This window comes from Stenella coeruleoalba (genome assembly GCF_951394435.1).
Source record: "Stenella coeruleoalba genome assembly, chromosome: 20".
NCBI lineage: Eukaryota > Metazoa > Chordata > Mammalia > Artiodactyla > Delphinidae > Stenella > Stenella coeruleoalba.
In genome coordinates, this window is record NC_137166.1 from 33,856,559 (window position 1) to 33,879,024 (window position 22,466).

At 41.3% G+C, this 22,466-nt stretch overlaps 1 protein-coding gene across 3 annotated transcripts in view; it reads right to left on the reverse strand.

Annotated features, from left to right (window-relative positions):
- The window catches only part of HEATR3 (HEAT repeat containing 3), a 77,252-nt gene that overhangs the window by 51,339 nt on the left and 3,447 nt on the right, over positions 1–22,466 (reverse strand). For 2 of the 3 annotated variants that reach the window (XM_079908497.1, XM_079908496.1), the window contains exons 1-7: positions 14,688–15,015; positions 14,376–14,548; positions 12,405–12,492; positions 10,391–10,503; positions 8,040–8,149; positions 5,645–5,785; positions 3,853–4,130 (exon numbers count right to left, since the gene is read on the reverse strand). In XM_079908497.1, coding sequence (XP_079764623.1) covers positions 3,853–4,130; positions 5,645–5,785; positions 8,040–8,149; positions 10,391–10,503; positions 12,405–12,492; positions 14,376–14,548; positions 14,688–14,822 — 1,038 coding nt within the window. In that variant the 5' untranslated portion in view covers positions 14,823–15,015. Of the gene's footprint in view, positions 1–3,852; positions 4,131–5,644; positions 5,786–8,039; positions 8,150–10,390; positions 10,504–12,404; positions 12,493–14,375; positions 14,549–14,687; positions 15,016–22,466 lie in introns of those variants that run through there. The other variant, XM_079908495.1, reaches the window with a different exon arrangement.

A 22,466-nucleotide genomic window follows, 5' to 3' on the forward strand; every position in this document is an offset into this window, starting at 1 on the left:
CACTCCAAAACAGTACATAAGCTAAAAGTAATGTATATTTTGTTGTCTGAATGTTTCCCAGTTTCTGTCTTTTCAATGGCTGTAAAATATTCCATTAAATGAATGTATTATAATTTATTAAGCATTCCTCTAGCATGGAATATTTCAGATTACTTGGTTATCTTATTTCCTCAGATTTACTGGATCAAAGGTTAAAAACACACCTATAGATACTGTGACATATTCCTGTTCTCCTTTTCCAGAATGTTGTACTCATTTTTAATCCTCCAGCAACTTCTTGTGCAACGATTTAACTGTAATTTTGAACCACATTCTTAAAAAAAAAAAAAGAAGACAGCTTATTTAATAGATGTAGCACAGGAATCCCTATGTTTATATTCATTTTATTGCTGGCAAGAATGTATCTAGGGACTTCCCTGGTTGTCCAGTGGTTAAGAATCCACCTTCCAATGCAGGGGATGCGGGTTCGATCCCTGGTCAGGGAACTAAGATCCCACATGCAGCGGGGCAACTAAGCCCGCGCGCTGCAACTACTGAGTCCGCGGGCCACAACCACAGAGCTCACGTGCTCTGGAGCCCGTGCGCCGCAATGAAAGAGCCCATGTGCCACAACTAAGATCCGACACAGCCAAAAATAAAATTAATTAATTAAAAAGAAAAGAACGTATCTAAAATTTATTCCTACTCACTTCGCGCGTGTATGATATTCAACTAAACATTTCTTAGAGGCGACTCAAAGCTACACAAGACATGCCTTTGCTGGGCTCTCATCCACTTAAAACCTACAAAGATCTGCCTTAGAAGAATTCTGAAACTAAGTTCCACTTCTTTACCTGACTTTCCTGCTCAGAACATTTCCCTGCTTCTTATTGTTACCAAATTGACCTAAAGAACCAATCCAGAGGAAATGTTATGACAACTGAGATTTGCTTCAAAATATTCAGTAGTTGGGAGAGTGGGTAGGGAAATAGATGAAAGAAAACAGACTGTGATTTGACAACTGCTAACTGCGGAAGCTGGGTAGGGATTGTCCTACTTCTGCATGTTACAGCCACAACTTGGGTCAGTTCTCTCTTTACAGATTTGTGCTTATACCTTCTTAAGTTAAATGATGCAATTAAGGGTTTTGATTCTAAAGGATCCCTGCACAAGCCACTGGGCAGCCTGAAAGCCCAGAGCTGCCTGGCTGTAAATTTGTATTCCTGGCACATGGCAGCACGATGCTTAGCACACTACTGGCACTTAAACACTGGCTGCCTGATCAGCATGTTAATCATCCGGTCTACTCAGCTATGGTGATAGGCTTTAAAAAGCAAGCTTTTGTTAAGAGAAAACACTGCATTTTCTAAGCACCAAAATTCTATTTCTAAGTAATACTTGGGAAAGTGAATCTCTAAATAACAGTTAAATATCGATACTTTGAAACAGTGACACTTCATCTTGGTGGATGTGGATCTCAATCCCCACTCACTCATTCCCTGTGGGGCCCCTGAAAGCAAGGCTGGAGATGAGGAAACCCTGCAGGAGTGCTGTTCTCCCAGCCAGAGATGTCCGATCTTTCAGAGTCCCCTGACAGCCCAACTGGAATTTCCACTTCTGCTCTGATGGGAATTCGGGGTGGGGAAACATAGCATATGTGCATCTGGCAGGACAAAGTGACCTGGTCAGCACGATGCAACACCTGCAGAAGAGCCTCCAAACCCTGACCTGTTATAGCTGATGTTCCACATGTGGATCCCAGATCTGTAACTCACCTCCATGTGGTACCTGAGGGGCTGCTGCTGGGGTTCTAGAAACACCCTTTGGAATGACAAGGCTCAGAGCTATGCCTTTGTCTATCTTGCTTTACTGATTTTAAATTCTACCCACTCTGACTCAGATGCACAAGTGAGACAAGGAGTAAACTGGGTGTTCAAATACACGCCTCTTGCACCAAAAGGGGGTGATATGATTTTTAAGCCGCTCTACGATTTGCAAGCAACTCAAGGGCAGGATGGCCTTTTCATTTTCGGATTCACCCCAGCACTTAACACAATGCTTTGCACCTAACAGCTGTTCATGGGGAGTGTGGCACATATATACAATGGAATATTAATCAGCCATAGAAAGAAACGAAATTGAGTTATCTGTAGTGAGAAAGTAGTTCTTAACTACAGCATTTGACTGCTTTAAGACACCACCAATTCAGCTTTACAAGACTTCAGGAATGTAGGGCAGTGGTATACTGATGAGTTTATGCCCACTAAGAATTCTTTAAAAATAAATCTGTCAAAACTCTAAGACACTGACTTAAGATACTTCTCAGTTTCAGTTCATTGCACATGAATCAGGACAGGCCACGAGTGAGATGGTAGAAAGTGTGACAGGACATTACTAGGGTTCTTCCAGTTCAGGCTTCATTGTCTTTCTTCCCAATGACTTCAGCAGCCTCCTGTCCGGTCTTCCTGCCTCCAGTCCCCTCAAACAACACTAATCCGCTTTCATCATGCTGTTTCTTACGCCATCCTTTAAGACAGTTCAGGTGTTCTGTCCACAAAGCCTTTTCTGAGAGCGTCTTCCTTTCTGCTTCCATCAGGGCTGAGTCAGGTGTGCCTACTCTATAGATACGACCCCCTCAGAAGTCTGTGCACAGCCCTATCACTGTTCTTAGCACAGGCATTATAATAAATTATCATTACATGTCTATCCTCTCAAGACGGAAAAGGTCCCTGAAGACAGGAAATATGCCTTAATCATCTTTCTATCAGCAGCACCTGGCACAGGGCCTGGCACACAGAGTAAGCACAGAAAATGTGCACCTAGATGAATAAAGCCCAACTCACTGTCCTCCCTGTCTTCCTGACGACCTGCTCTCCTCCTTGGGAAAAATGTTTTCCCAAAGTATGGCTCCATCGCTGCTGACGGGCTCAGCTGAAGTGTTCCCTGCACCCAAGACTGCTCCTCCTCACCCCACCGTCACACCCACTAGCACAAATGAGCCCCAATCAAACACTATAAACCAGGGACTTCCCTGGTGGCACAGTGGGTGAGAATCCGCCTGCCAATGCAGGGGACACAGGTTCGAGCCCTGGTCCGGGAAGATCCCACATGCCGTGGAGGAACGAAGCCTGTGCGCCACATCTACTGAGCCTGTGCTCTAGAGCCCGTGAGCCACAACTACTGAGCCCGCATGCCACAACTACTGAAGACCGCGTGCCTACAGCCTGCGCTCCACAAGGGAAGCCACTGCAGTGAGAAGCCCGCACACCACAACGAAGAGTAGCCCCTGCTCGCCTCAACTAGAGAAAGCCTGCGTGCAGCAACGATGACCCAATGCAGCCAAAAATAAATAAATAAATTTATAAAACAAACAAACAAACAAAGACTATAAACCAGTCTGCAAAAACTACAAACCATCATTAATTTTCATAATCACCCAACCTCCTCTGCTCGCCAGTAGGGGGTAAATGAAAGTTTGGCTTGCTACTTTGGTAAGGCTAAACACTAAAATAAAAGAGACAAGAATGCAAGGGACAATTCAAGCAAAGTAAAAATTCCTTTAGTTTGAAGACAGTCTGGAAGAGAATGTGTAACTGAAGTGGGAGATGACCACATGTCTCTGAAGTGCTGCAAAAGTACTGGTCTACCCCATCTTTCAAACCTTCTCTATATAAAAGATTTGTCTTAGGACATTTTTTTTTCTCCTTTGGGAGATTTCTGAGTTATGAGTTAATGGGAAAACATGACTTTTTTTTTTAACTGAAATTCACGTTATAATTAACTTTGCTGTAACATTTTCCTACAAAGCTTAGGATACCTATTGAAAGAAAATAGCTGTATTAATCCATGTCTTAAAGCATCAATCCGACTTACTGGAAGTAAATCTGAAATGAAAGCTTTCCTTCTGACTTTCCTTCTATGAGGAATTCCTTCCATTTCATCATCCTCAATCAAATCATCACCATTAACATTCTGTAATGTGTCCTCAGTCTCTGCAGCAGTTTTTATCCTTTGAGTTTCGGCCTCCTTCATTTGAAGAACCGTTTCACCAGCATCCATTTCCAGAACTTCAGATAAGATCTTTAGTATGGCATTTATGATTTCTGCCTGACTCTTGGATGGAATAATGTCCTTTAGATTCCAAATTGTGCCTGTGGAAAAAAAATGAGCATAAGGACAAAGAAATCAACTGTGAAATCTTTTATTAAATACAGTTTCCATGAGAGTGGCTCTTTAAGCTCAGGTGTAATTTCAAAAAATCCCAATCCCACTGCCTTTGTTCAGTTTTTATTAAATGTCGGAAAGCTTTGCACTGAGGCAGCTCCCTTTATTACAGCAGTCCTTCACAATCGTCTCCTTTTCTTGGCACACAATGCCTTGCTCTGATACACCAGAGAGCAACAGATCAAGAGAACACCGATCAAGTTTCTTTTACCACGACAAATTGAGTTGCCTGGCTTTCTTTCATCTTAACCTGAGCTGCTCTCCTAAGCAGCTTCTTATATTCCAAGAGTGGAATGGAATGCACTGAAATTCCAAGGTCTCACGGACAACCAGAGAGCAGGTTCTTGGTTTTCTGCTTATGAAACTAGAATAGCTACCACTAAGTAGTTAGACTAATTAAAAAAAAAAAAAATGTGACGGTTAAAATAAAAATCATTCCTGGGTATATATATTCAAAAAGAATTGAAAGCAAGGACTCACATGGACATCTGTAGAACCATATTCATAGCAGCATTATTCAATAACAAAAAGGTGGAAGCAAGCCAAGTGTCCGTCCACAGATGAATGGATAAACAAAATGTCATATATACATACAGTGGAATATTATTCAGCCTCAAAAAGGAAGGAAATTCTGACACATGCTATAACATGGATGAACCCTGAGGACATTACACTAAGCGAAATAAACCAGTCACAAAAAGAAAAATACTGTATGATTCCACCTATTTGAGGCACTAGAGTAGTCAAATCCATAGAGACAGAAAGGAGAATAGTAGTTGCTGGGGGCTGAGGGGAGAGGGAAATGGAGTTGTTTAATGTGTACAGAGTTTCCGTTTTGCAAGATGAAAAGTGTTCTGGAGATTGGTTATATAACAATGCGAATGTACACTGCTTAACTGTACACTTAAAAATGGTTAAGATGTTAAATTTTATGTTATGTGTATTTTATCAGTTTAGGGGAAAAAACCACCTCTCAAGATAAATTACCCCTGGAAGACCAAAGGCAAGAGGAAACTATATAATAAGTTTCCTACTACTTGACATGTCATCAGATTATTTCTTCTTTCTGTATTTAGAAATTCTGGGGAGATGCATTGTGGGTGAAGATCTTATAGGAAAGTGAATGGTCATGTCTTAGATGCCTACACTACACAGTCAACTTCTGAACTCACTGGTTCATAAATAAGAGGGGGTCCTGACAACAGCATTTCTTTATCAGACAACAGTAGTTTGTTAAACTAAAAACACATTTAATCTTAGAAGGCTTTGAAACTATGCAGAACCGCTTGAATTAAGGGTCTCCACTAAAATATTAAAATTTTCAGAACAGACTAAGCACAGAAAGCCCTGATGCGGTGAAATGGGGGAATAACTTTGTCCCCCATCTCTACCTACTACAAGTTACTAAAAAAGCACACTATCACATATGGCTAAACTTTACCTGCCACCAATGTCTTTAATAGAATATATTCCATGGAATTGACAGGAGAAAGCATTGCTGATTCCAGCACATGCAATGCCGGGGCACTGAAAGATTTCAGTAGCTCTGGGTTATCTTCAGTCACCGTCTGCAAACAATATGCTATAAAGACAAACATCAAATATTTAGAAAAAAATGAATTCTGCTAGGATAATTTAAACCAAAATAACTCATCGAAAAACATTTGCATCTTTACAAGTTCTTTGGACACAGGTAGCTTTTGTAGGAGATATACGCTTTCCCTCAAACACGGAACATGCAAATGAGGCTTCCCAAACTATCAGAGGTATAAAAGACCTTTTTCCCTTTTTTCTTAATTTCTAATCCTTTATAAAACTATACTTTTATGAAATATAATTTAAAAGCCTCTTAACCGCCGTGACAATGTGGAATTACTATAAACATTTATAAAGGTTTAGCCTCTATTTCTGTACTCATCACAGACCAGTAGCAAACAGCCTGCGGACCAAACACCAGTGCACTGACAACACTCTCAGGGTAGTTCTGTTGTCAAAGACAAGCCCTAGGTTTGGGAACATTCTGGTTTCGTTGAAATTCAGCACGACCTTAAAAGTTAGAGTTATTTCTGGTGAAACATATTTAAGGAAAAAAGTGTTTTATATAAAAATATGATCAAATTAAGAGATGGGTAAAATATTAATAGACATATGATTTATTTAGCACTTAACTGTTCTCTGGCATTAGAACAAGACAATGGATTACAACTTGTAAATTAGAAATAATTAACTGAAAGTATAAAAACAGTTGGGACTGCATGAAAGGTCTGACTGAAGCACAAATGAGGAAGCAAGCCCAAATCTGTTTTCTTTGAGATACTGTAGACCATACAAATCCATTTCTTTCCAGGTCTAAAACTTCCAAAGCAGATCGTTCCCATCCAAATTAGTAGTCAAAATACACGCTATTGCTGTGCTCTATTTTGGTTTCCAAAATACATTTATATATAAATCCATATATATGCATATATGTACATATACATATACCCCAATGTAGTATTTTTTTCATTAAGAGACTAATTAAACTCACTTTAGCAAAAAAACAAGATAAGTTGTGATTGCTATGACAACACAAGCTCAAAGAAAGCTGTATTAATACATAGGATGGAATCTCAGAATTTCACTTTACTATATGTAAGCCGTGCTTGATTTTCAAAACAGAAGTAGTTTGACATTTGTTTAAAAAATCATGAACCTAGGTAAGTGCCAAGGAAAACACTGCTATACAATGCAAAATAACTTTATTCTGATCCATTTTTTTAAAGTTCTTTAAAAAAGTTCTTTAGGAAAAAAACTAAATAAATAACCAAATCTACAAACCTTAAGGCCCCAAAACAGAAGTGAAGTTTCTCTTTTAAAAGCTATGAACTTTCCTGAAATTCTCTTATTGTAATAAAGACTGTCCTCTGAGACTAAAAGTCACCTACCAATTTCCTAGTTCGACTGTTTTTAAAATTCTCATTTACTCACAAATCTCCCCTTTGCCAAAGATTCCATTTTGAGAAACTGATTTAAAAATTTGTCTCAGTAGTATTTATTCCACTATTATTTTTTCCTTTTCTGTTCTATGTCCACTAGAGCCAAGAGAAACACTGGTAAGGGGAATACACTTCAGTAAGTGGAATAAACTTGCCCTTGCCAGGAGAAATACACAGTTAAATAAAAGGACAGCCAGATGCCTATATTACGATGGGTAGAAAAAAATGCTTTTCACCCATTATTTCTCCACTTGCCCCCAGAGTTCTGCTGAGCCACCCACCCTCTGGTTTCTGTCTCCTCCACCTGCTGAGTAAGGGCCCCCGGTGGCTCTCTAACCCCATGTACAGAAGGCGAGGGAGCCAAGGCAGCTGAAGCTGCCAGACTTTGCTTTCCCTGCCTGGAAGGCAAGCAGGCCTATGTGAAATTCCAATCACTTATTTTCCTCTCTCAAAAAAAGCACAGGTTATCAGAAGTATTCTTCTGGAAGTATGAGATAGTGGTACAAGCCATTTAAATAGGTCTACATTCCAATTAACTATGGCTCAAAGGCCTGGTAGTTGTGGGTTACTGTTTCTCGGCAAATGGGAGATGAAAGCTTCCAGAATTAATAAAGCCTTCTAAGAATGGTAGTATACTAGAAACCACATATGCTCACATAATTACTTTCCTCCCTCTCAGGGTCAAGAGTGGGAAAACTACATGAGTAAGTAAAGCATTAATCACAGACTTTAAAAGATTCAGAATAGAACTCAGCTATGCATTTACATACAATGAGAAAAAAAAATCACTCCTATAAAATAAACATGCTATGTCTGAATAAAAAATTTTGAATAAGGCCACACATACTTTTCTTCACTTACCTACTGAAATAGCCAGGTCAACATTGGTGGAAAACCTACTTAAATACTTTAATACAATCTCCAAACACCCTTCTTTGTTGAATATAGATACTGCTCTACTACTGCATTCACTAAATTGAAGGGGGGAAAAAAAAGTTTTACTATTCACATTTTAACATTATCAACCACAGAAATTCATGAAAAAATAATTAGGCTTTGTAAAAGAACCAAAGAGTTGTAGTCAAACACCCACCATTTTTATAGATGAAGAAACCAATGCCCATTCATAGTCACTGTGCAGGAACACAACTGGCTATCTGTACATTTATTTCCATCACAGTAGGATCTTTTAGCCAATCTCTTTACCCGCACGCCAATTTCCTTACAGGAGGTTAAAGATGGAAGAGAGCTTAGAAATCATTTACTTCAATTCCTCATTTTGTGGGTAAGGAAACTCAGACCCCAAGAGGTGAAGTGATCTGTCCAAAGATCACACACTTTGTTACTGGTGAGTCTTTGGGTCCAGCTTAACTTGTCTTTCCACTGTATCACAGTAATAATAAATTAAAGTAAGGATAGAAGGCCTCTATACTTATCACACAAAAAGTACAAATTTAAAAGAAAGTAAAATTAAAATTTTATTCATTCCATCTAGACTATTATAATTTTAACAGAATTTGTAGATTGCAACAGAGAAATTGTTATAATAAGCATTTTTGAAATTACACTATTTTTTAATAAAAGAATCAGAATTAATGTTATCAATGTTATTAACATATATGCTAAATATAGGGTAAACAGAGCTAATTATAATAATTTTTTTCCTGGTTCCAGAGAAGAATATTCCTCCAGACATACCATATATACACATGACAGACTAACAGCTAACAGAGCTGACTAAATGATTAAATTCAATCCTGCTCTCTAAAGATAAACTATTTTCTGTTTATGTATCCATCTATCTATCCATCCATCCATCCATCCATCCGTCCATCCATCCATCCATCTAGTTACTGCAACACTGCTATGAACTTCCCCTCAAGAAGCCCATAGTAAAGTCAGGTATAGTCAGGAAAATAAAGCATAAACGTGTTAAGATAATGGGCACTCAGGAAAGAGAGATCACTGTGGAGACCACTTTTCCAGGCACTTTTCAAAGAAAACTTTTTTTAAATTTCTGAGTTCAACAATTTATATATTAAAGTTATCTGAAAAACAGCACCCACTAGCTTGCTTGAATATGGCATTTCCTCAAACCTGATCTCTCCAATTTTCCTGGTGGAATGCATCCACTAGTTTAAAATGAAATCATGGCGGGGACGGATAAATTGGAGAATTGGGATTGACATATACACACTACTATATATAAAATAGATAACTAATAAGGACCTAGTGTAGAGCACAAGGAACTCTACTCAATAACTCTATAATAGCCTATATGGGAAAAGAATCTAAAAAAGAGTGGATATACGTATATGTATAACAGATTCACTTTGCTGTACACCTGAAACTAACACAACATTGTAAATCAACTATACCCCAATAAAAATTAAATAAAAATAAAAACTAAAAAAAAAAAGAGAGAAATCATAGGCAAGTTCGGATTGCTGTGTAGGCAGCTTTCCAGGATCCAACTTAACCTTGTATTCTATGAAGTACCTGTGCTTTAGGTCAGAAATAATCATCGCTGCTGACTAAAAATAAGGAAATGACAGATTCTTGCTAGAATCTGGCTAGAAATGTGAGACAATAAAATGGCATAGAAAAAAATGCAGGTTGTGTTTCCAGCCATCTCCATTCTTAAAAGCAAGTCCACCCACCCCCACCCCTACTCCCACCCTCCCCCGCCCCCGGCCATTGTTACAATGATGGAATGGAGCATGGCCTTCTTCCTACTGGGACCAAAGGAGCTCTTCTCAGGCATCTACTTCCCTGTCAAATGGCACCTGCCACGGCAGAGGAGTAAAGCACCCACTAAGGTCTGTGGTCCCTGTCTCATTCCAGATGCCAGGCCAAAGCATCTACTGCACTGGAGGCTGGCTGGCTTGAAGACAACTGCTCCTTAAGGTACATGGGTAGTGGGGGAGGAAGGAGGTGCAGTGGGTACTAATGACCCTGATTCCTCTTATTTTGTCAGCAGCAATGACTGGAGAGAAGAGCTGTAAAGCAAAAAAGGACGTAGTGATGCTACGAGGAAAACGGCTTGGGAAGGACAGTTGATCTTAGGTCACTTGATGAGACCTCCGACCAAGCACTAACATCACAGATTTACACGCCTACCAAAGAGAACAGAGATTCCTCTGCAGTTTAACAGAGGGAGCAGCAGCCTGAAGAGCACTGAAGCAGGAGGCTGCGTCTGGAAAGCATCTTACCATATATTCCACAGCACGTTTACGGCCTCATTGGCTATGTTTTCAATAGAATTTCTGTTCTGATCTTTTTTTTCCTGTGGAGACATCTCATTTGAATCCAGTCCAGTACTACACTGAAATCAAACACCATGATTAGTACCTTTGTTCAAAAGAATAATTAAACAGAAAGACAGTGAAGAATCACAAAAAGTAAACATCAAAAATGATAGTGGTCGCCTATATGGGAAAAGAATCTAAAGAAAAAATAAGAGTGGAGATATGTATATGTACAACTGATTCACTTTGCTATACACCTGAAATAAACACAACACTGTAAATCAACTATACTCCAATAAAATTTTTTAAAAAATGATAGTGGCTAACAAGCCCATCAAATTCTCAAACAGTACAGTTCCTGTAACCCTGCGCCCTTCTGGCAAGAAATACAGACAAGAAAGGTTCACAAGTCACTGTACAAACTGGATAAAAAGCATTTCACATTTTAAGTGAAAATGTAAAATCAATACAAAATATTTTATCTAATGTGGTAAAGATAGTATATAAGGCAAAGAAAAGTAACACATAATAAGAGCTAACATCTATACACTACCTTCTTGTGCAAGGCACTATTCTAAGCACTTCATGTCTGTTAAGTCATTTAGTCCTCACCACAAACCTACGAAGTAGATGAACTCTTATCCCTAATCTCCTGCTACAAATAGGAAACAGGTACAGAGAGCTTGCTGAAGGCGTAGCTTAGTATCTAGCGAAGTGGGATTCAGATCCAGGCATCCTGGCTCCGAACTGGGTGCTCTGAACCACTCTGCAGTTCTGCCCCTCCTAAAATCCACGGCACCCTCTAAAGCAGGCTTCTTAATCTCGGCACTACTGACATTTGGATGGGATGATTCTTTGCTGCGGTGCACGTGGCTGTCATGCGCAATGCAGGATGTTCAGCAGCATCCTTGGCCTCTACCCACTAGATGCCAGTAGCAACCCCTACTCCAAAGCCATGACAATCAAAAATGGCTCCAGACATTGCTAAACGTCCCCTGCAGGGCACATCATCCCTAGTACAATCACCGTTCTAAAGGGAACAAGACTGACACCTCTCATCGAAACTGGATATCCTTTATATGGCCCCAAGTGAAAATTACCCATCAATACAGAAGAGTGGACCGGAGGCACGGCTGAGGAAGAGCTCCTTAATCCCTGAACTACATCATGCAATAAAGGTGGCATGATGTTAAATCTGAGAACATAATCTAGTCTTCTCGGCAAATTCCTAATGTCTGCGCTTCAGCTTCCTCATCTGTAAAACAGGAATAACGATACCTGCCAAATAGGACTGCTCCGAAGATTAAGTGAAATAATATACAAGACAGCACCGAGCACATAAATAAGCAACCAATAAATACAAATTATTTTCATCGTATGAAGTTTAAAGTCTAAAGGAGTCAGTCTATAGTTTTAGGAAGGTCTTTTCTAACAAGCAGATAAATAAAGGTAGTGGGGACAAACTAGAGACTAGTATCCGTGATGAGATCAGTGTTTCCAGGAAAGAAATACAATTCCTATGGAATGTTTTGAGGGAAGACAAAATAACTAACACCAAAGTACTTAAAAAGCAAAACAGGGACTTCCTTGGTAGCACAGTGATTAAGAATCCACTTGCCAATGCGGGGGACACGGGTTCGATCCCTGGTCCGGGAAGATCCCACATGCCATGAAGCAACTAAGTCCGTGCGCCACAGCTACTGAGCCTGCACTCTAGAGCCCACGAGCCACAACTACTGAGCCCTCGCACCTAGAGCCCGTGCTCCGCAACAAGAGAAGCCACAGCAATGAGAAGCCCAGGCACTGCTACGAAAAGTAGCCCCGGCTCACCGCAACTAGAGAAAGCCCGCGCACAGCAACAAAGACCCAACGCAGTCAAAAATAAATAAATAAACTTAATGAAAAAAAAAAAAAGGCAAAACAAAACCCCAAACTGTCTGAGTGTGTATACTAACAGCGACCTGGGAAAGTGGCATACCTCTTTCAGCAGTGCGACCAGCGGAGTCATGATATCCTTGGTCACCATGTCACCACAAACTTCGAAACCGCCACAAGCACTGAGATTTCTACACAAGAAGTTTAAAACAGGTTTTACTTTCAGACCACATGTCACAAAACATATTAAGCGCTCAAGTTTATTTCTATTTCTACCCATACTTAAGGTTTCCCGGAAGAAATCGCTTATGATTCCTGTAAGATGTTGCACAGCCAATCCACAGATCTCCACCTATGCTGACCCTTGCTCTACATGAAGTAAACAGATGTCTCTGTCTTGGAACAGCTTAGTTTTCAGGACTGAGACGATACACAGGGAGAGGGAAGACTTCTCTTATTTAATGTGAATCAGTCATGGTCTGATCTTTTTTTTTTTGGCCACACAGCCTGGCCTTTGAGATTTTAGTTCCCCGACCAGGGATTGAACCCGCACCCTCCGCAGACAGAGCAGGGAGTCCTAACCACTGGACTGCCAGGGAAGTCCCCTGCCTGATTTTATACGAAGAGAACTTTTCTTGGAATCAGGACTTCCAGGGTAGGAAGGGTGAGGCTATTGAGAAAGACATTCCCTTGAAGCAATCCTGACTAAATTTAGTTTTCATTGGAAAGACAGTGCTTGCCCTCTGAGTGCAGAGCACTGTGCTAGGCACTCAGGATATGAAGCCGCACCATCTTCCAGGAGCTCTCAGTGTGTGTATGCTTTGGGGGGAGGGGAGGGTTTTCCACACACTGTTTCCTCCATCAAGTGGTTAATCCCCACTCATCCCCCAGATCTCACCTCAAACATCACGCCCTTAGGGTTTTCTTCCCTGAACCCCCAGGTATACCTTCTCACAGCATCTTCTGTAAATATCACTGGCTGTGATTACACACTTGTGTGATTAATTGCATAATGCCTGCCTCCCTCAATACTGTAAGATCCATTAAGGACAGAAATTATGTGTCTTGTTCACTGCCACATGCCCACGACCTAGCCCACTGCCTGGTGCACAGCAGGCACTCAATATATACTTGCTAAATCAATGAATGAAACAGAATAAATAAAGACAGAGCTATGAAAACTACGAATGTTAACTTTACTCTTGCCCCCCCTACAGTCCATTCTCTGCACAGCTACCAGAGTGGCCTTTTGAAAAGGTAAATTAGACCAGTCACTCCTGCTTAGAATAGGTCCTTTAGCTCTACACCACCGGATCCTTAACCATCTCTCCAGCCTCAACTCTTAAAAGGCCCGCCCTCCACTCTATTCGGCCACATAACCTTCCCATTCTTTAACCATGCCAAGCCCTCTGCTGTTGCTGTTCCCTCTGTCAGGAATGCTCTTTCCCTTGTTTGTCCACGCCTGGCTCTAGCCTCCAGAGCCAGGAGGCTAGAGTTCACAAATGTCATCTAAAGATCACCCAATTTAAAGTAACTTCCCACCCCCAACTCATCATCCTCTTGGTTTCTCCATAGCACCACTTACGATCTAATGTTATGTTTCACCTGTTTACTGGTTTCCTGTCTGTCTCCGCATCAACACGGGTTCTGCGAAGGCAGGGATCTTGGCTGTCTTGCTCAATGTCCTGCCTGCTCAAAATCTACCGCACCTAGAACACCTGGCATTTATACTGGAAGAGTTCACTGAACCTCAGGACTCCATGGTGGCTCCCTGGAGAGGGTACAACGTGCGCTAGGCCTTGAGGAGAGGACGTTTGACAGGTGGCTACTGCAGGTGAAGCAGCAATGCGTGTAGTCCGGGGCTCATGGGGTCCTCCGGAGTCTGAAGCCTGTGTTCAAATGCCCCCCTCTGCAAACAGCAGAGCCTCTGCAGTTCCTGGCCCTCCCGAGCTGCCGCAGACAAGTGCACTGAGGATGAAGCCGATTAGCTACGGTGCGTGGCACACAGGAGGCGCCAGCTGGACGCCGTGGGCCCGGTTCCGAGGCACAACCCCGGACCCCATTCCCTGCTCACCTCAGTGCGCCAGCCGCCGTCTCCCTCACCGCCAGGCTGGGGTCGAGCAGCAGCGGCCCGAGGCGTCGCACGGCGTCCAGCCGAGCCAGGCCCGGCAGCGCCGGCCGCTGCTGCACCAGCCGGGCCAGCCCCGCGCAGGCGCACTCGCGGACCTCGGCGCTCGGGTGCTGGAGCTGCGGGAAAGAACAAGTGTCAGAGAGCAGAGCGCACGCGCGGGGACGCGGCGGCAGGGGCGTGTGGCGTTGCTGGGGGGCTCCGGGGGAGGCCTGCCCCCCGCCCCTCCCCGCGCGGCCCGGCGAGCCCTCGCCTCACTTTTTCTAGCAGCTCCGCCGCTGGCCCGTCGTCCTCCTCTGGCTCAGACCCGTTCGCCGCCGCCGCCTCGGCCTGACAGTCGCCCGTAGGGGAGAACTGAGGTCGCTTGAAGCGTTTCGTCCGGCTCTTGCCCATTGTGAATTGCGCTGGCGGGAAGACCGAGAGAGGAGGGCAACAGCAAGACGGTGGAGTCTGCTCAGCTGGCAGCAAGGTCTTGCAGCCTAGGGGGTCTATGCACTACTGTTCAGCTGCGCCCGATGACGGCCCGAGCCCACATGGGGAAGCAATGCGCGTGCGCGTGGCGTGTCGGCGGCGGAGCGGGGTGGTGGCCAGCGCGGGGAGAGCGCAGGCGTAGAGGGGAGGTTGGGCGGGCCCAGACCTTGCGGAGGGGCGTGTCTTATGGGTTTTCTCAGGAAGGGGAAGGCTGGATTTGAAGGGTAGAACCGACTCCGCCTCCCACCAGCTAGTGACATTTATCAAGTTACTGAACTTGCCAAACCTTTATTTCCATAATAATCAAATGCGATTAAGGATGCCTAACTTGCCAGGTTATTGTGAGGCTTAAAAAAATATTATGTAAAGCGCCTAACTCCAAGCCTGATGTATGTATGTAGTAGGTGCTCAAAAAATATTAACCACGATTTTATTTTGTGCCTAGCACAGCTCCTGTCACAGACAAAGTCCCTGTTTGATGGACTCCCTAAGAAGTTACTAAACCTTCCTGCCTCGGTTTCCTCATCAATGAAATGGGGATACCAGTAATATATACGTAATGGAGTTGTTATAAGGATAAATGTGTTAATGTGTTTAATATGCTACGAACAGAGACTGGCACATAATAAGCACCATATAAATGTATGGTTGAAACTTTCGTTTAACAAATAACAAAAGGATTCTTTCACAAATATTTATTGAGTACCAGGTACAGTGCTGGGCATTGGGATAAAACAATAACCAAGACAGATATGGACCCTGTCATTTGTCTTTGTCCTTATGGAGTTTACAGTTTAGTGAGAGATGTGTTAAATATATAATTATGTAAGTATTTAATTACAGTTGTGGTAAGTACTCAGAAAGAAGAAAAAGTACAGGAGAATCTCCTGTAGTCTTTATAATTACATGCATTTATGGAGCACCCAATAGATATATAGCTTTCAGGTCACCAATGTATGGGAGAAAAGTTCCATCCCATGGCAACACTACCCTCAAAAAGTTGACTGTCTAGTAAAGGAAATGACTAATTACTATAGCATATTTTGGAAAATAATCACAGAGGTGTAGCTGAAGTTGTACAGAAGCTGAGGCCCATCAAAGACCAACTTTAGGCACAAGGAAAACTTGGAGCCCCCAGATATATGTTGGTGGGTTTTACTTCCTAGATCTCTCTTTTCTGGCTACTGATGATCTAACCTCCCTAGTCCAAGCTACTGTCTTCTCTTGTCTTGACCACATGGCCTTCTGGTCTCTTTTTCTACCCTCACCATCCGTTGAGAAGCTGGAGTGATTTCTTTAAGAATGAATATCCCTCCAACTTTCTCATATGCACTCCTTTGCTTGAACCCTTTCAGTGGCTTCCATTTCTCTTAGGATGGGGATCAAAATCTTAGCCAGCTGCAGTGTCTCATCCTGGCCTGCAGCTTCATCTCACGTCACCTCCTGCATTCTGCCCTTAAGCCGCCCTCCAAAGGGCCTCTTCTGCCTTAGGACTTTGGACAAGCCCCAGACCCCACCGCTGTCACGGTGAATGCAAGAGTCACTTCTTCATAGGTGCCTCCTCTGATTTTGAAGTCTGAGATGGGTCTCCCTGGAGATGGCACATATCCTGTTCCTTTGCTTCAAAGCACAGTTCAAAATTACAGTTATAACTTAAATTTGTGTATAGTTCTACACAATTCTTATACCCATACTCTGCCCAACTGCACACTAAACCTTGTAAGGATAAGACTGCCTGTTTTCACACATCACTGTCTTCCCAACACTGGCCAAGACCTGGCACAAAATAAGCATGCCATTTCTTAAATGAATAGAGACCACATAATCAAGAAAGAGTAGGGCATGCAATCTAGACAGAATAGGGGGAGACAAAACAGATTCTTGCTATTTCTCTCACTATGGGGATGAGCAAGAAAAAATAGTTCAAAACCTTAGTCGGGGGAGAACTATGGGATCTATTTTATTACTATTTCCTGTGAGATATTATATTTCTACTAAAAATGAATGATAAACTAATGAGCTTAAGAGCCCTTCCAGGACCCACCTAAGATCATCAGTCTTAGGGGAAGCCCAGTGACCTTTAACCATCTAATAATCCAGGTTAACCAGGCATTTTAAAAAATCCAGCCAAGCAATGATTGACATGATCAACGTCAATGATCCAGCCAACCACCCCCTTTTCCTACAAATTATCACTGTCAAGAGGGAATTTTTGAATTAGATTGCTTAGAAGGCCTCTTTCCTTTTGAGACAATAAAAATGCTTGTAATCAATTATTTGCAGATAAATTTTGTTTCAAATAGGAACTAGCTGTTCTCTCAGACTCCTGTTTCTCCCCCTTCACACGTCTGTTGGGTAATCTTCCTAAAAACACACTCTGATCAATATTCGTTGAAAACCTTTGACCCTGTAGGTGCATAACTGAACCAGGTAGAATCAGGCTCAGACTTTTACATGACATACCTGTGCAGCCACAGCACCCTGCCACATGCTTCCAACACCTCATCTCTTGCCTGGGAGCCTCCTCAGTCACCCCAGAAACTCCCTCGGACCTTCCTTTACCCAGGCCTGGGGGCTGTATAGCTCAGCAAGCTTCCCCAGTACACCCTGGCATTAATCATTTCCATTTTCCTGATACACAGTCTTAGATCTACTTCCAGTTCCTCTGAGTGTTAGACTCATTGTGGGATAGGAGATGTAAACCAAAAAGATGGCTGTCCTGTGGGGCCTGGCCTGTTGTCCTCCTGTCCCAGCAGATACTCTATCCTCAGCCCTCCATGTACCATTTTGTACAGTGCAAATCTACACCAGGGGTTCTAAACAGGGGGGATGACTTTGCCCCTCAGAGGACAAATGTCTCCTGGGCAGCAATATTGCCCTAGGTTGAGAATCAGAGAAATGTACTTTTGTTGAGTGACTATTTGCTTATTGGTCTAGATTCTATGAAGTTAGATATAATTTATAGATTGATAAATTACAAATGATTTTGTCCTATTGAGATGCAAATTATTTCTGTCTAGTAGAAAATATAACCTCAAAGAATACAATTTCATTGCCTTGTAGGACATAACCAATTTCATACCTAACCTAGCAATCTTCTTTTTTTTTTGAGGTATCGTTGATGTACATTATGTAAGTTTCAGGTGTACAACATAGTGATTCACAATTTTTAAAGGTTATATTCCATTAGTTATAAAATATTACAATTTATATAAAATATAAAATATATTCCCTGTGTTGTATAACATATCCTTGTAGCTTATTTATTGTATACATAGTAGTTTGTACTGTTTGGTGTTCTTTTTTTGGCTGCGCTGCGTGGTTTGCGGCTTGCGGGATCTTAGTTCCCCAACCAGGGATCTAACCCATGCCCCTTGCAGTGGAAGCAAAGGAGTCTTCACTGCTGGACCGCCAGGGAAGTCCCTAGTAGTTTGTACTTCTTAATCCCCTCCCCCGCTTCCCTCTACCCACTGGTAACTACTAGTTTGTTCTCTGTATCTGTGAGTCTATTTCTTCTCTGTTATATTCACTATTTTATTTTTTAGATTCCACATATAAGTGATACCATACAGTATTTGTCTTTCTCTGTCCGACTTATTTCATTTAGCATAATACCCTCCAAGTCCATCCACGTTGCAAATGGCAAAATTTCATTCTTTTTTATAACTGAGTAGTATTCCACCGTATATATATATACCACATCTTCTTTATCCATACATCTGTTGATGGACACTTAGGTTGCTTCTGTATCTTGGCAATTGTAAATAATGCTGCTATGAACATTGGGGTGCATGTATCTTTTCCAACTAGCCCGCTTGCGCGCACGCACTCTCTCTATATATTTATGTACACAAAGGAGTGGAATTGCTGGGTCATATGGTAGTTCTATTCTTAGTTTTTTGAGAAACCTCCATACTGTTTTTCACAGTGGCTGCACCAATTTACATTCCCACCAACAGTGTGCAAGGGTTCCCTTTTCTCCACATCCTCGCCAACATGTGTTATTTGTGTTCTTTTTGATGACAGCCCATTCTGACAGGTGTGAGGGGATATCTCACTGTGGTCTTAATTTGCATTTCTCTGCTGATTAATGACGTTGAGCATATTTTCAGGTGCCTGTTGGCCATCTGTATGTCTCCTTTGGAAAAATGTCTATTCAATTCTTCTGCTCATTTTTTAATTGGGTTGTTTGTTTTTTTGATGTTGAATTGTTTATATATTTTGGATAGTAACCCCTTATCAGTCATATCATTTGCAAATATTTTCTCCCATTCAGTGGGTTGTCTTTTCATTTTGTCGATGGTTTAGTTTACTGTGCAAAAGCTTTTAGGTTCAATTAGGTCCCATTTGTTTATGTTTGCTTTTATTTCCTTCAGTTTAGGAGACAGATCCAAAAAAATATTGCTGCAATTTATGTCAAAGAGTTCTGCCTATGAACACAACGTTGTAAAGCAACTATACTCCAATAAAAATTCATTTAAAAATAAATAAAAGATAAAAAAAAGAAAGAGTGCTGCCAATCTTTTCTTCTTTCTAGGAATTTTATGGTTTCCTAGCAGTCTTGTTTAAGTATATTATTCCTCACTAAATAAATTTCTGTTCCTCCTTTATACCAATTTTACCATCTTCCTGTTTCCTTCATTAAGGAACTGACAGATGCTCACTATACGTTTATTTGATGAATGAAAATTTAAACTTGTTGAAAATCATCCTTTGACAGTGTTTATTCATAAGGCAAGAAAGGTGTTCACCAGGTACTATGAAGCAAAAAGGCAGGTTACAAAGCAGCATATATAGTATAATCCCATTTTTGGAAAAACACACACAGAGGGAATACCTATGAAAGTATATATACCGAAGTGTCACCTGTGTTTAACTATAGGGGGAGTTAAAGGAGATCATTTAAATATCTTATTTTTCAACTAGTTTATTTTGGGGGTTTTCTAGAATAAGCAGGTAGTATTGGCATAATTTTTTATTTATGTATTTATTTATTTTAGGCTGCGTTGGGTCTTCGTTGCTGTGCGCGGGCTTTCTCTAGCTGCGGCGAGCCTGGGCTACTCTTCGTTGCGATGACTATTTAGGGCAATACGGATTGCCCTAAATCCCATCTAACTCACTTAACCTTTGGAAAGCAACAAACCTTAAATGGTTTTGATCCAAACAGAGTGATGGGAGAACATTTTAAGAGCGTCCTATTTACCCAAAAGTCAACAGAGTCAGTTCTATCTCCTCGCCTAAACCAGTATTGTCAGTCTTTCTCATTTTAGCCTTTTTAGTGGGGGTATAGCTCCTGGAACCTTCAAACATTGCTGGTGGGAATGTAAAATGGGGCAACCTCTTCAGAAAACAGTTGAGTGGTTTCTTATAAAGTCACGTATACTCAGCCCATAATCCAGCAATCCCACTCCAGGTATTCCCAAGAAAAATGAATATATCCACACTTGAACTGTACATGAATATTCACAGAAGGTCTATTAATAACAGCCCCAAACTGGAAACAATCCAAATACCCATCAACAGGTAAATGGAGAAACAGAAAAAAGCAATGGAAAGGGATGAATTACAGATACATATATTAACATAGACAAAAAGTCTCAAAAATATGTTTAGCAAAAGAAACCAGACTAAAGAGTACTGTATGATTATACTATGATTTCATTTATGTGAAGCTCTAGAAACCACAAATCTAAAGAGCCGAACAGGAGTTGCCCAGAGCCAGGGGTAGGGGATGGAACTGACTGGGAAATGGGGGGATGGAACCCTTTGGGGTGACTGAAATGTTCTGTGTCTTGCTTGTAGTGTTTGTTACAGGGGTGCTCCATTTATCAAAATCCATCAAACTGTACAGTTAAAAACTGTTTTTTATAATAATGAGAGTTGTTTTATGTAAATTAACCTCAATAAAGTTGATTTTTTTAAAAGCCTTTAGAACCTATCCCTGTTTTGATCAGTTCCCCCATATTCATTGGTAATAATAATGGGTTCCATTCCCTATTTGGAGAGTGAGGGTCCCACTGACAGTATTTCTTGAGCCATCACTATGTGCCAGACACTGCTCTAAGAGTTTTGCACGTATTAAGCTATATAAACCGTCAACAATCCCATGTGACGTTAGCATCCCTATGTTAGAGATGAGAGAACTGAAGCACAGAGAAGTTAAGCTACTTGCCTAAGAGCACGTGATTTGCAAACGACAAATATGGGACTGACCCTACTCAGTCAGACTTGAGTTATAATAAATGCAATACACTGTCTCCTAATGAATTTGTTGGTATTTACTGAAGAGCTAGCAAACTGAGGAAACCAAAGTTTTAATGGGTAACACCAGATAAAGGGAGGAACGCAGAAAATGACTAAGTATAAGAGCAGAGCAAGGGCTCCCAAATTGGGTAAAATGCTCTCTATACCTGTTTCTCCACTCATAAAATGAACTACTCCAGCTAGCAAACTCATATTCATTTTGCTACCTCACTGAAAAGAAGTATTTATACATATACACAATTTGAAAATCATAAAAGAACGGCAGTCCCTTGCTTTCCTTCTTCCCAACCCCAAGCCCATTCTAGGAAGTAGACATTCTCAACTATTCTACCTGTTTCTCCTATTATCATCTCCATACTCCCAAATGATAAGCTATTACTTTTTCTTATTTGTCAGTATTATATACTATTTCTTACCTTCTTGCCCTGGTAGGTAAGGACTTAGCTCTCCTGTACCTCTCCCCCATTTCTCCTTCATCCAACAAAACTGTACCACAATTCTTGATTAAATCAGCGATCACTATCCAAATTACTAGGACAATGCAAATACTGCTCACTGCTAAACTTCTAAGAAGTCCACTAAAGCCAGTCTCTTTCTTATACAACCTTCATTTATCTTGGAGTTAATAATTGCCTTTTTTTCATTATCCTGGCTTTCCATCAATCTGCCATTATTTTTTTCCAAATGTCTAACATCTTTGTCAACAGTATTTGCCGTATGTTCAAATATATCCATTCCAGTTTCTTCCTGTGATCTCCTTCCTTTCCTCCTGCCCTTATCTGGACTGGGAATTCTCTAAGGATGCCGCACAGCAGTCAAACTGGACTTTCATTGTGACTTGAGTATTGGGTTCCCCATTTCCTTTGAAGTTGTTAATACATGAAGAGAGAGCAATGGTGTTCACTGTGATAATGTTGTTTACTGTGGAAGCTCTTAACTGGAGTCATTTTATTTATTTAAAAAGTATTCTATGTGCATGAGTTCACAAATGTAATCAGATATAATTTCAGAAACCCAGGCCCAGACCCTAGTTTGGTTTTTTTCCCAAACTGTTGCTATTTAAATTTACTTTATCTGATTCTTGATTCAGACAAACCAACTCTAAAAGAGACACTTATGAGGAAACTGGGGAAGTATGAGCTGAATATTTGATGGTATGAAATTATTGTTTTAGGGGCTTCCCTGGTGGCACAATGGTTAAGAATCCACCTGCCAATGCAGGGGACACGGGTTCAAGTCCTGGTCCAGAAAGATCCCACATGCCACGGAGCAACTAAGCCCATGCGCCACAACTACTGAGCC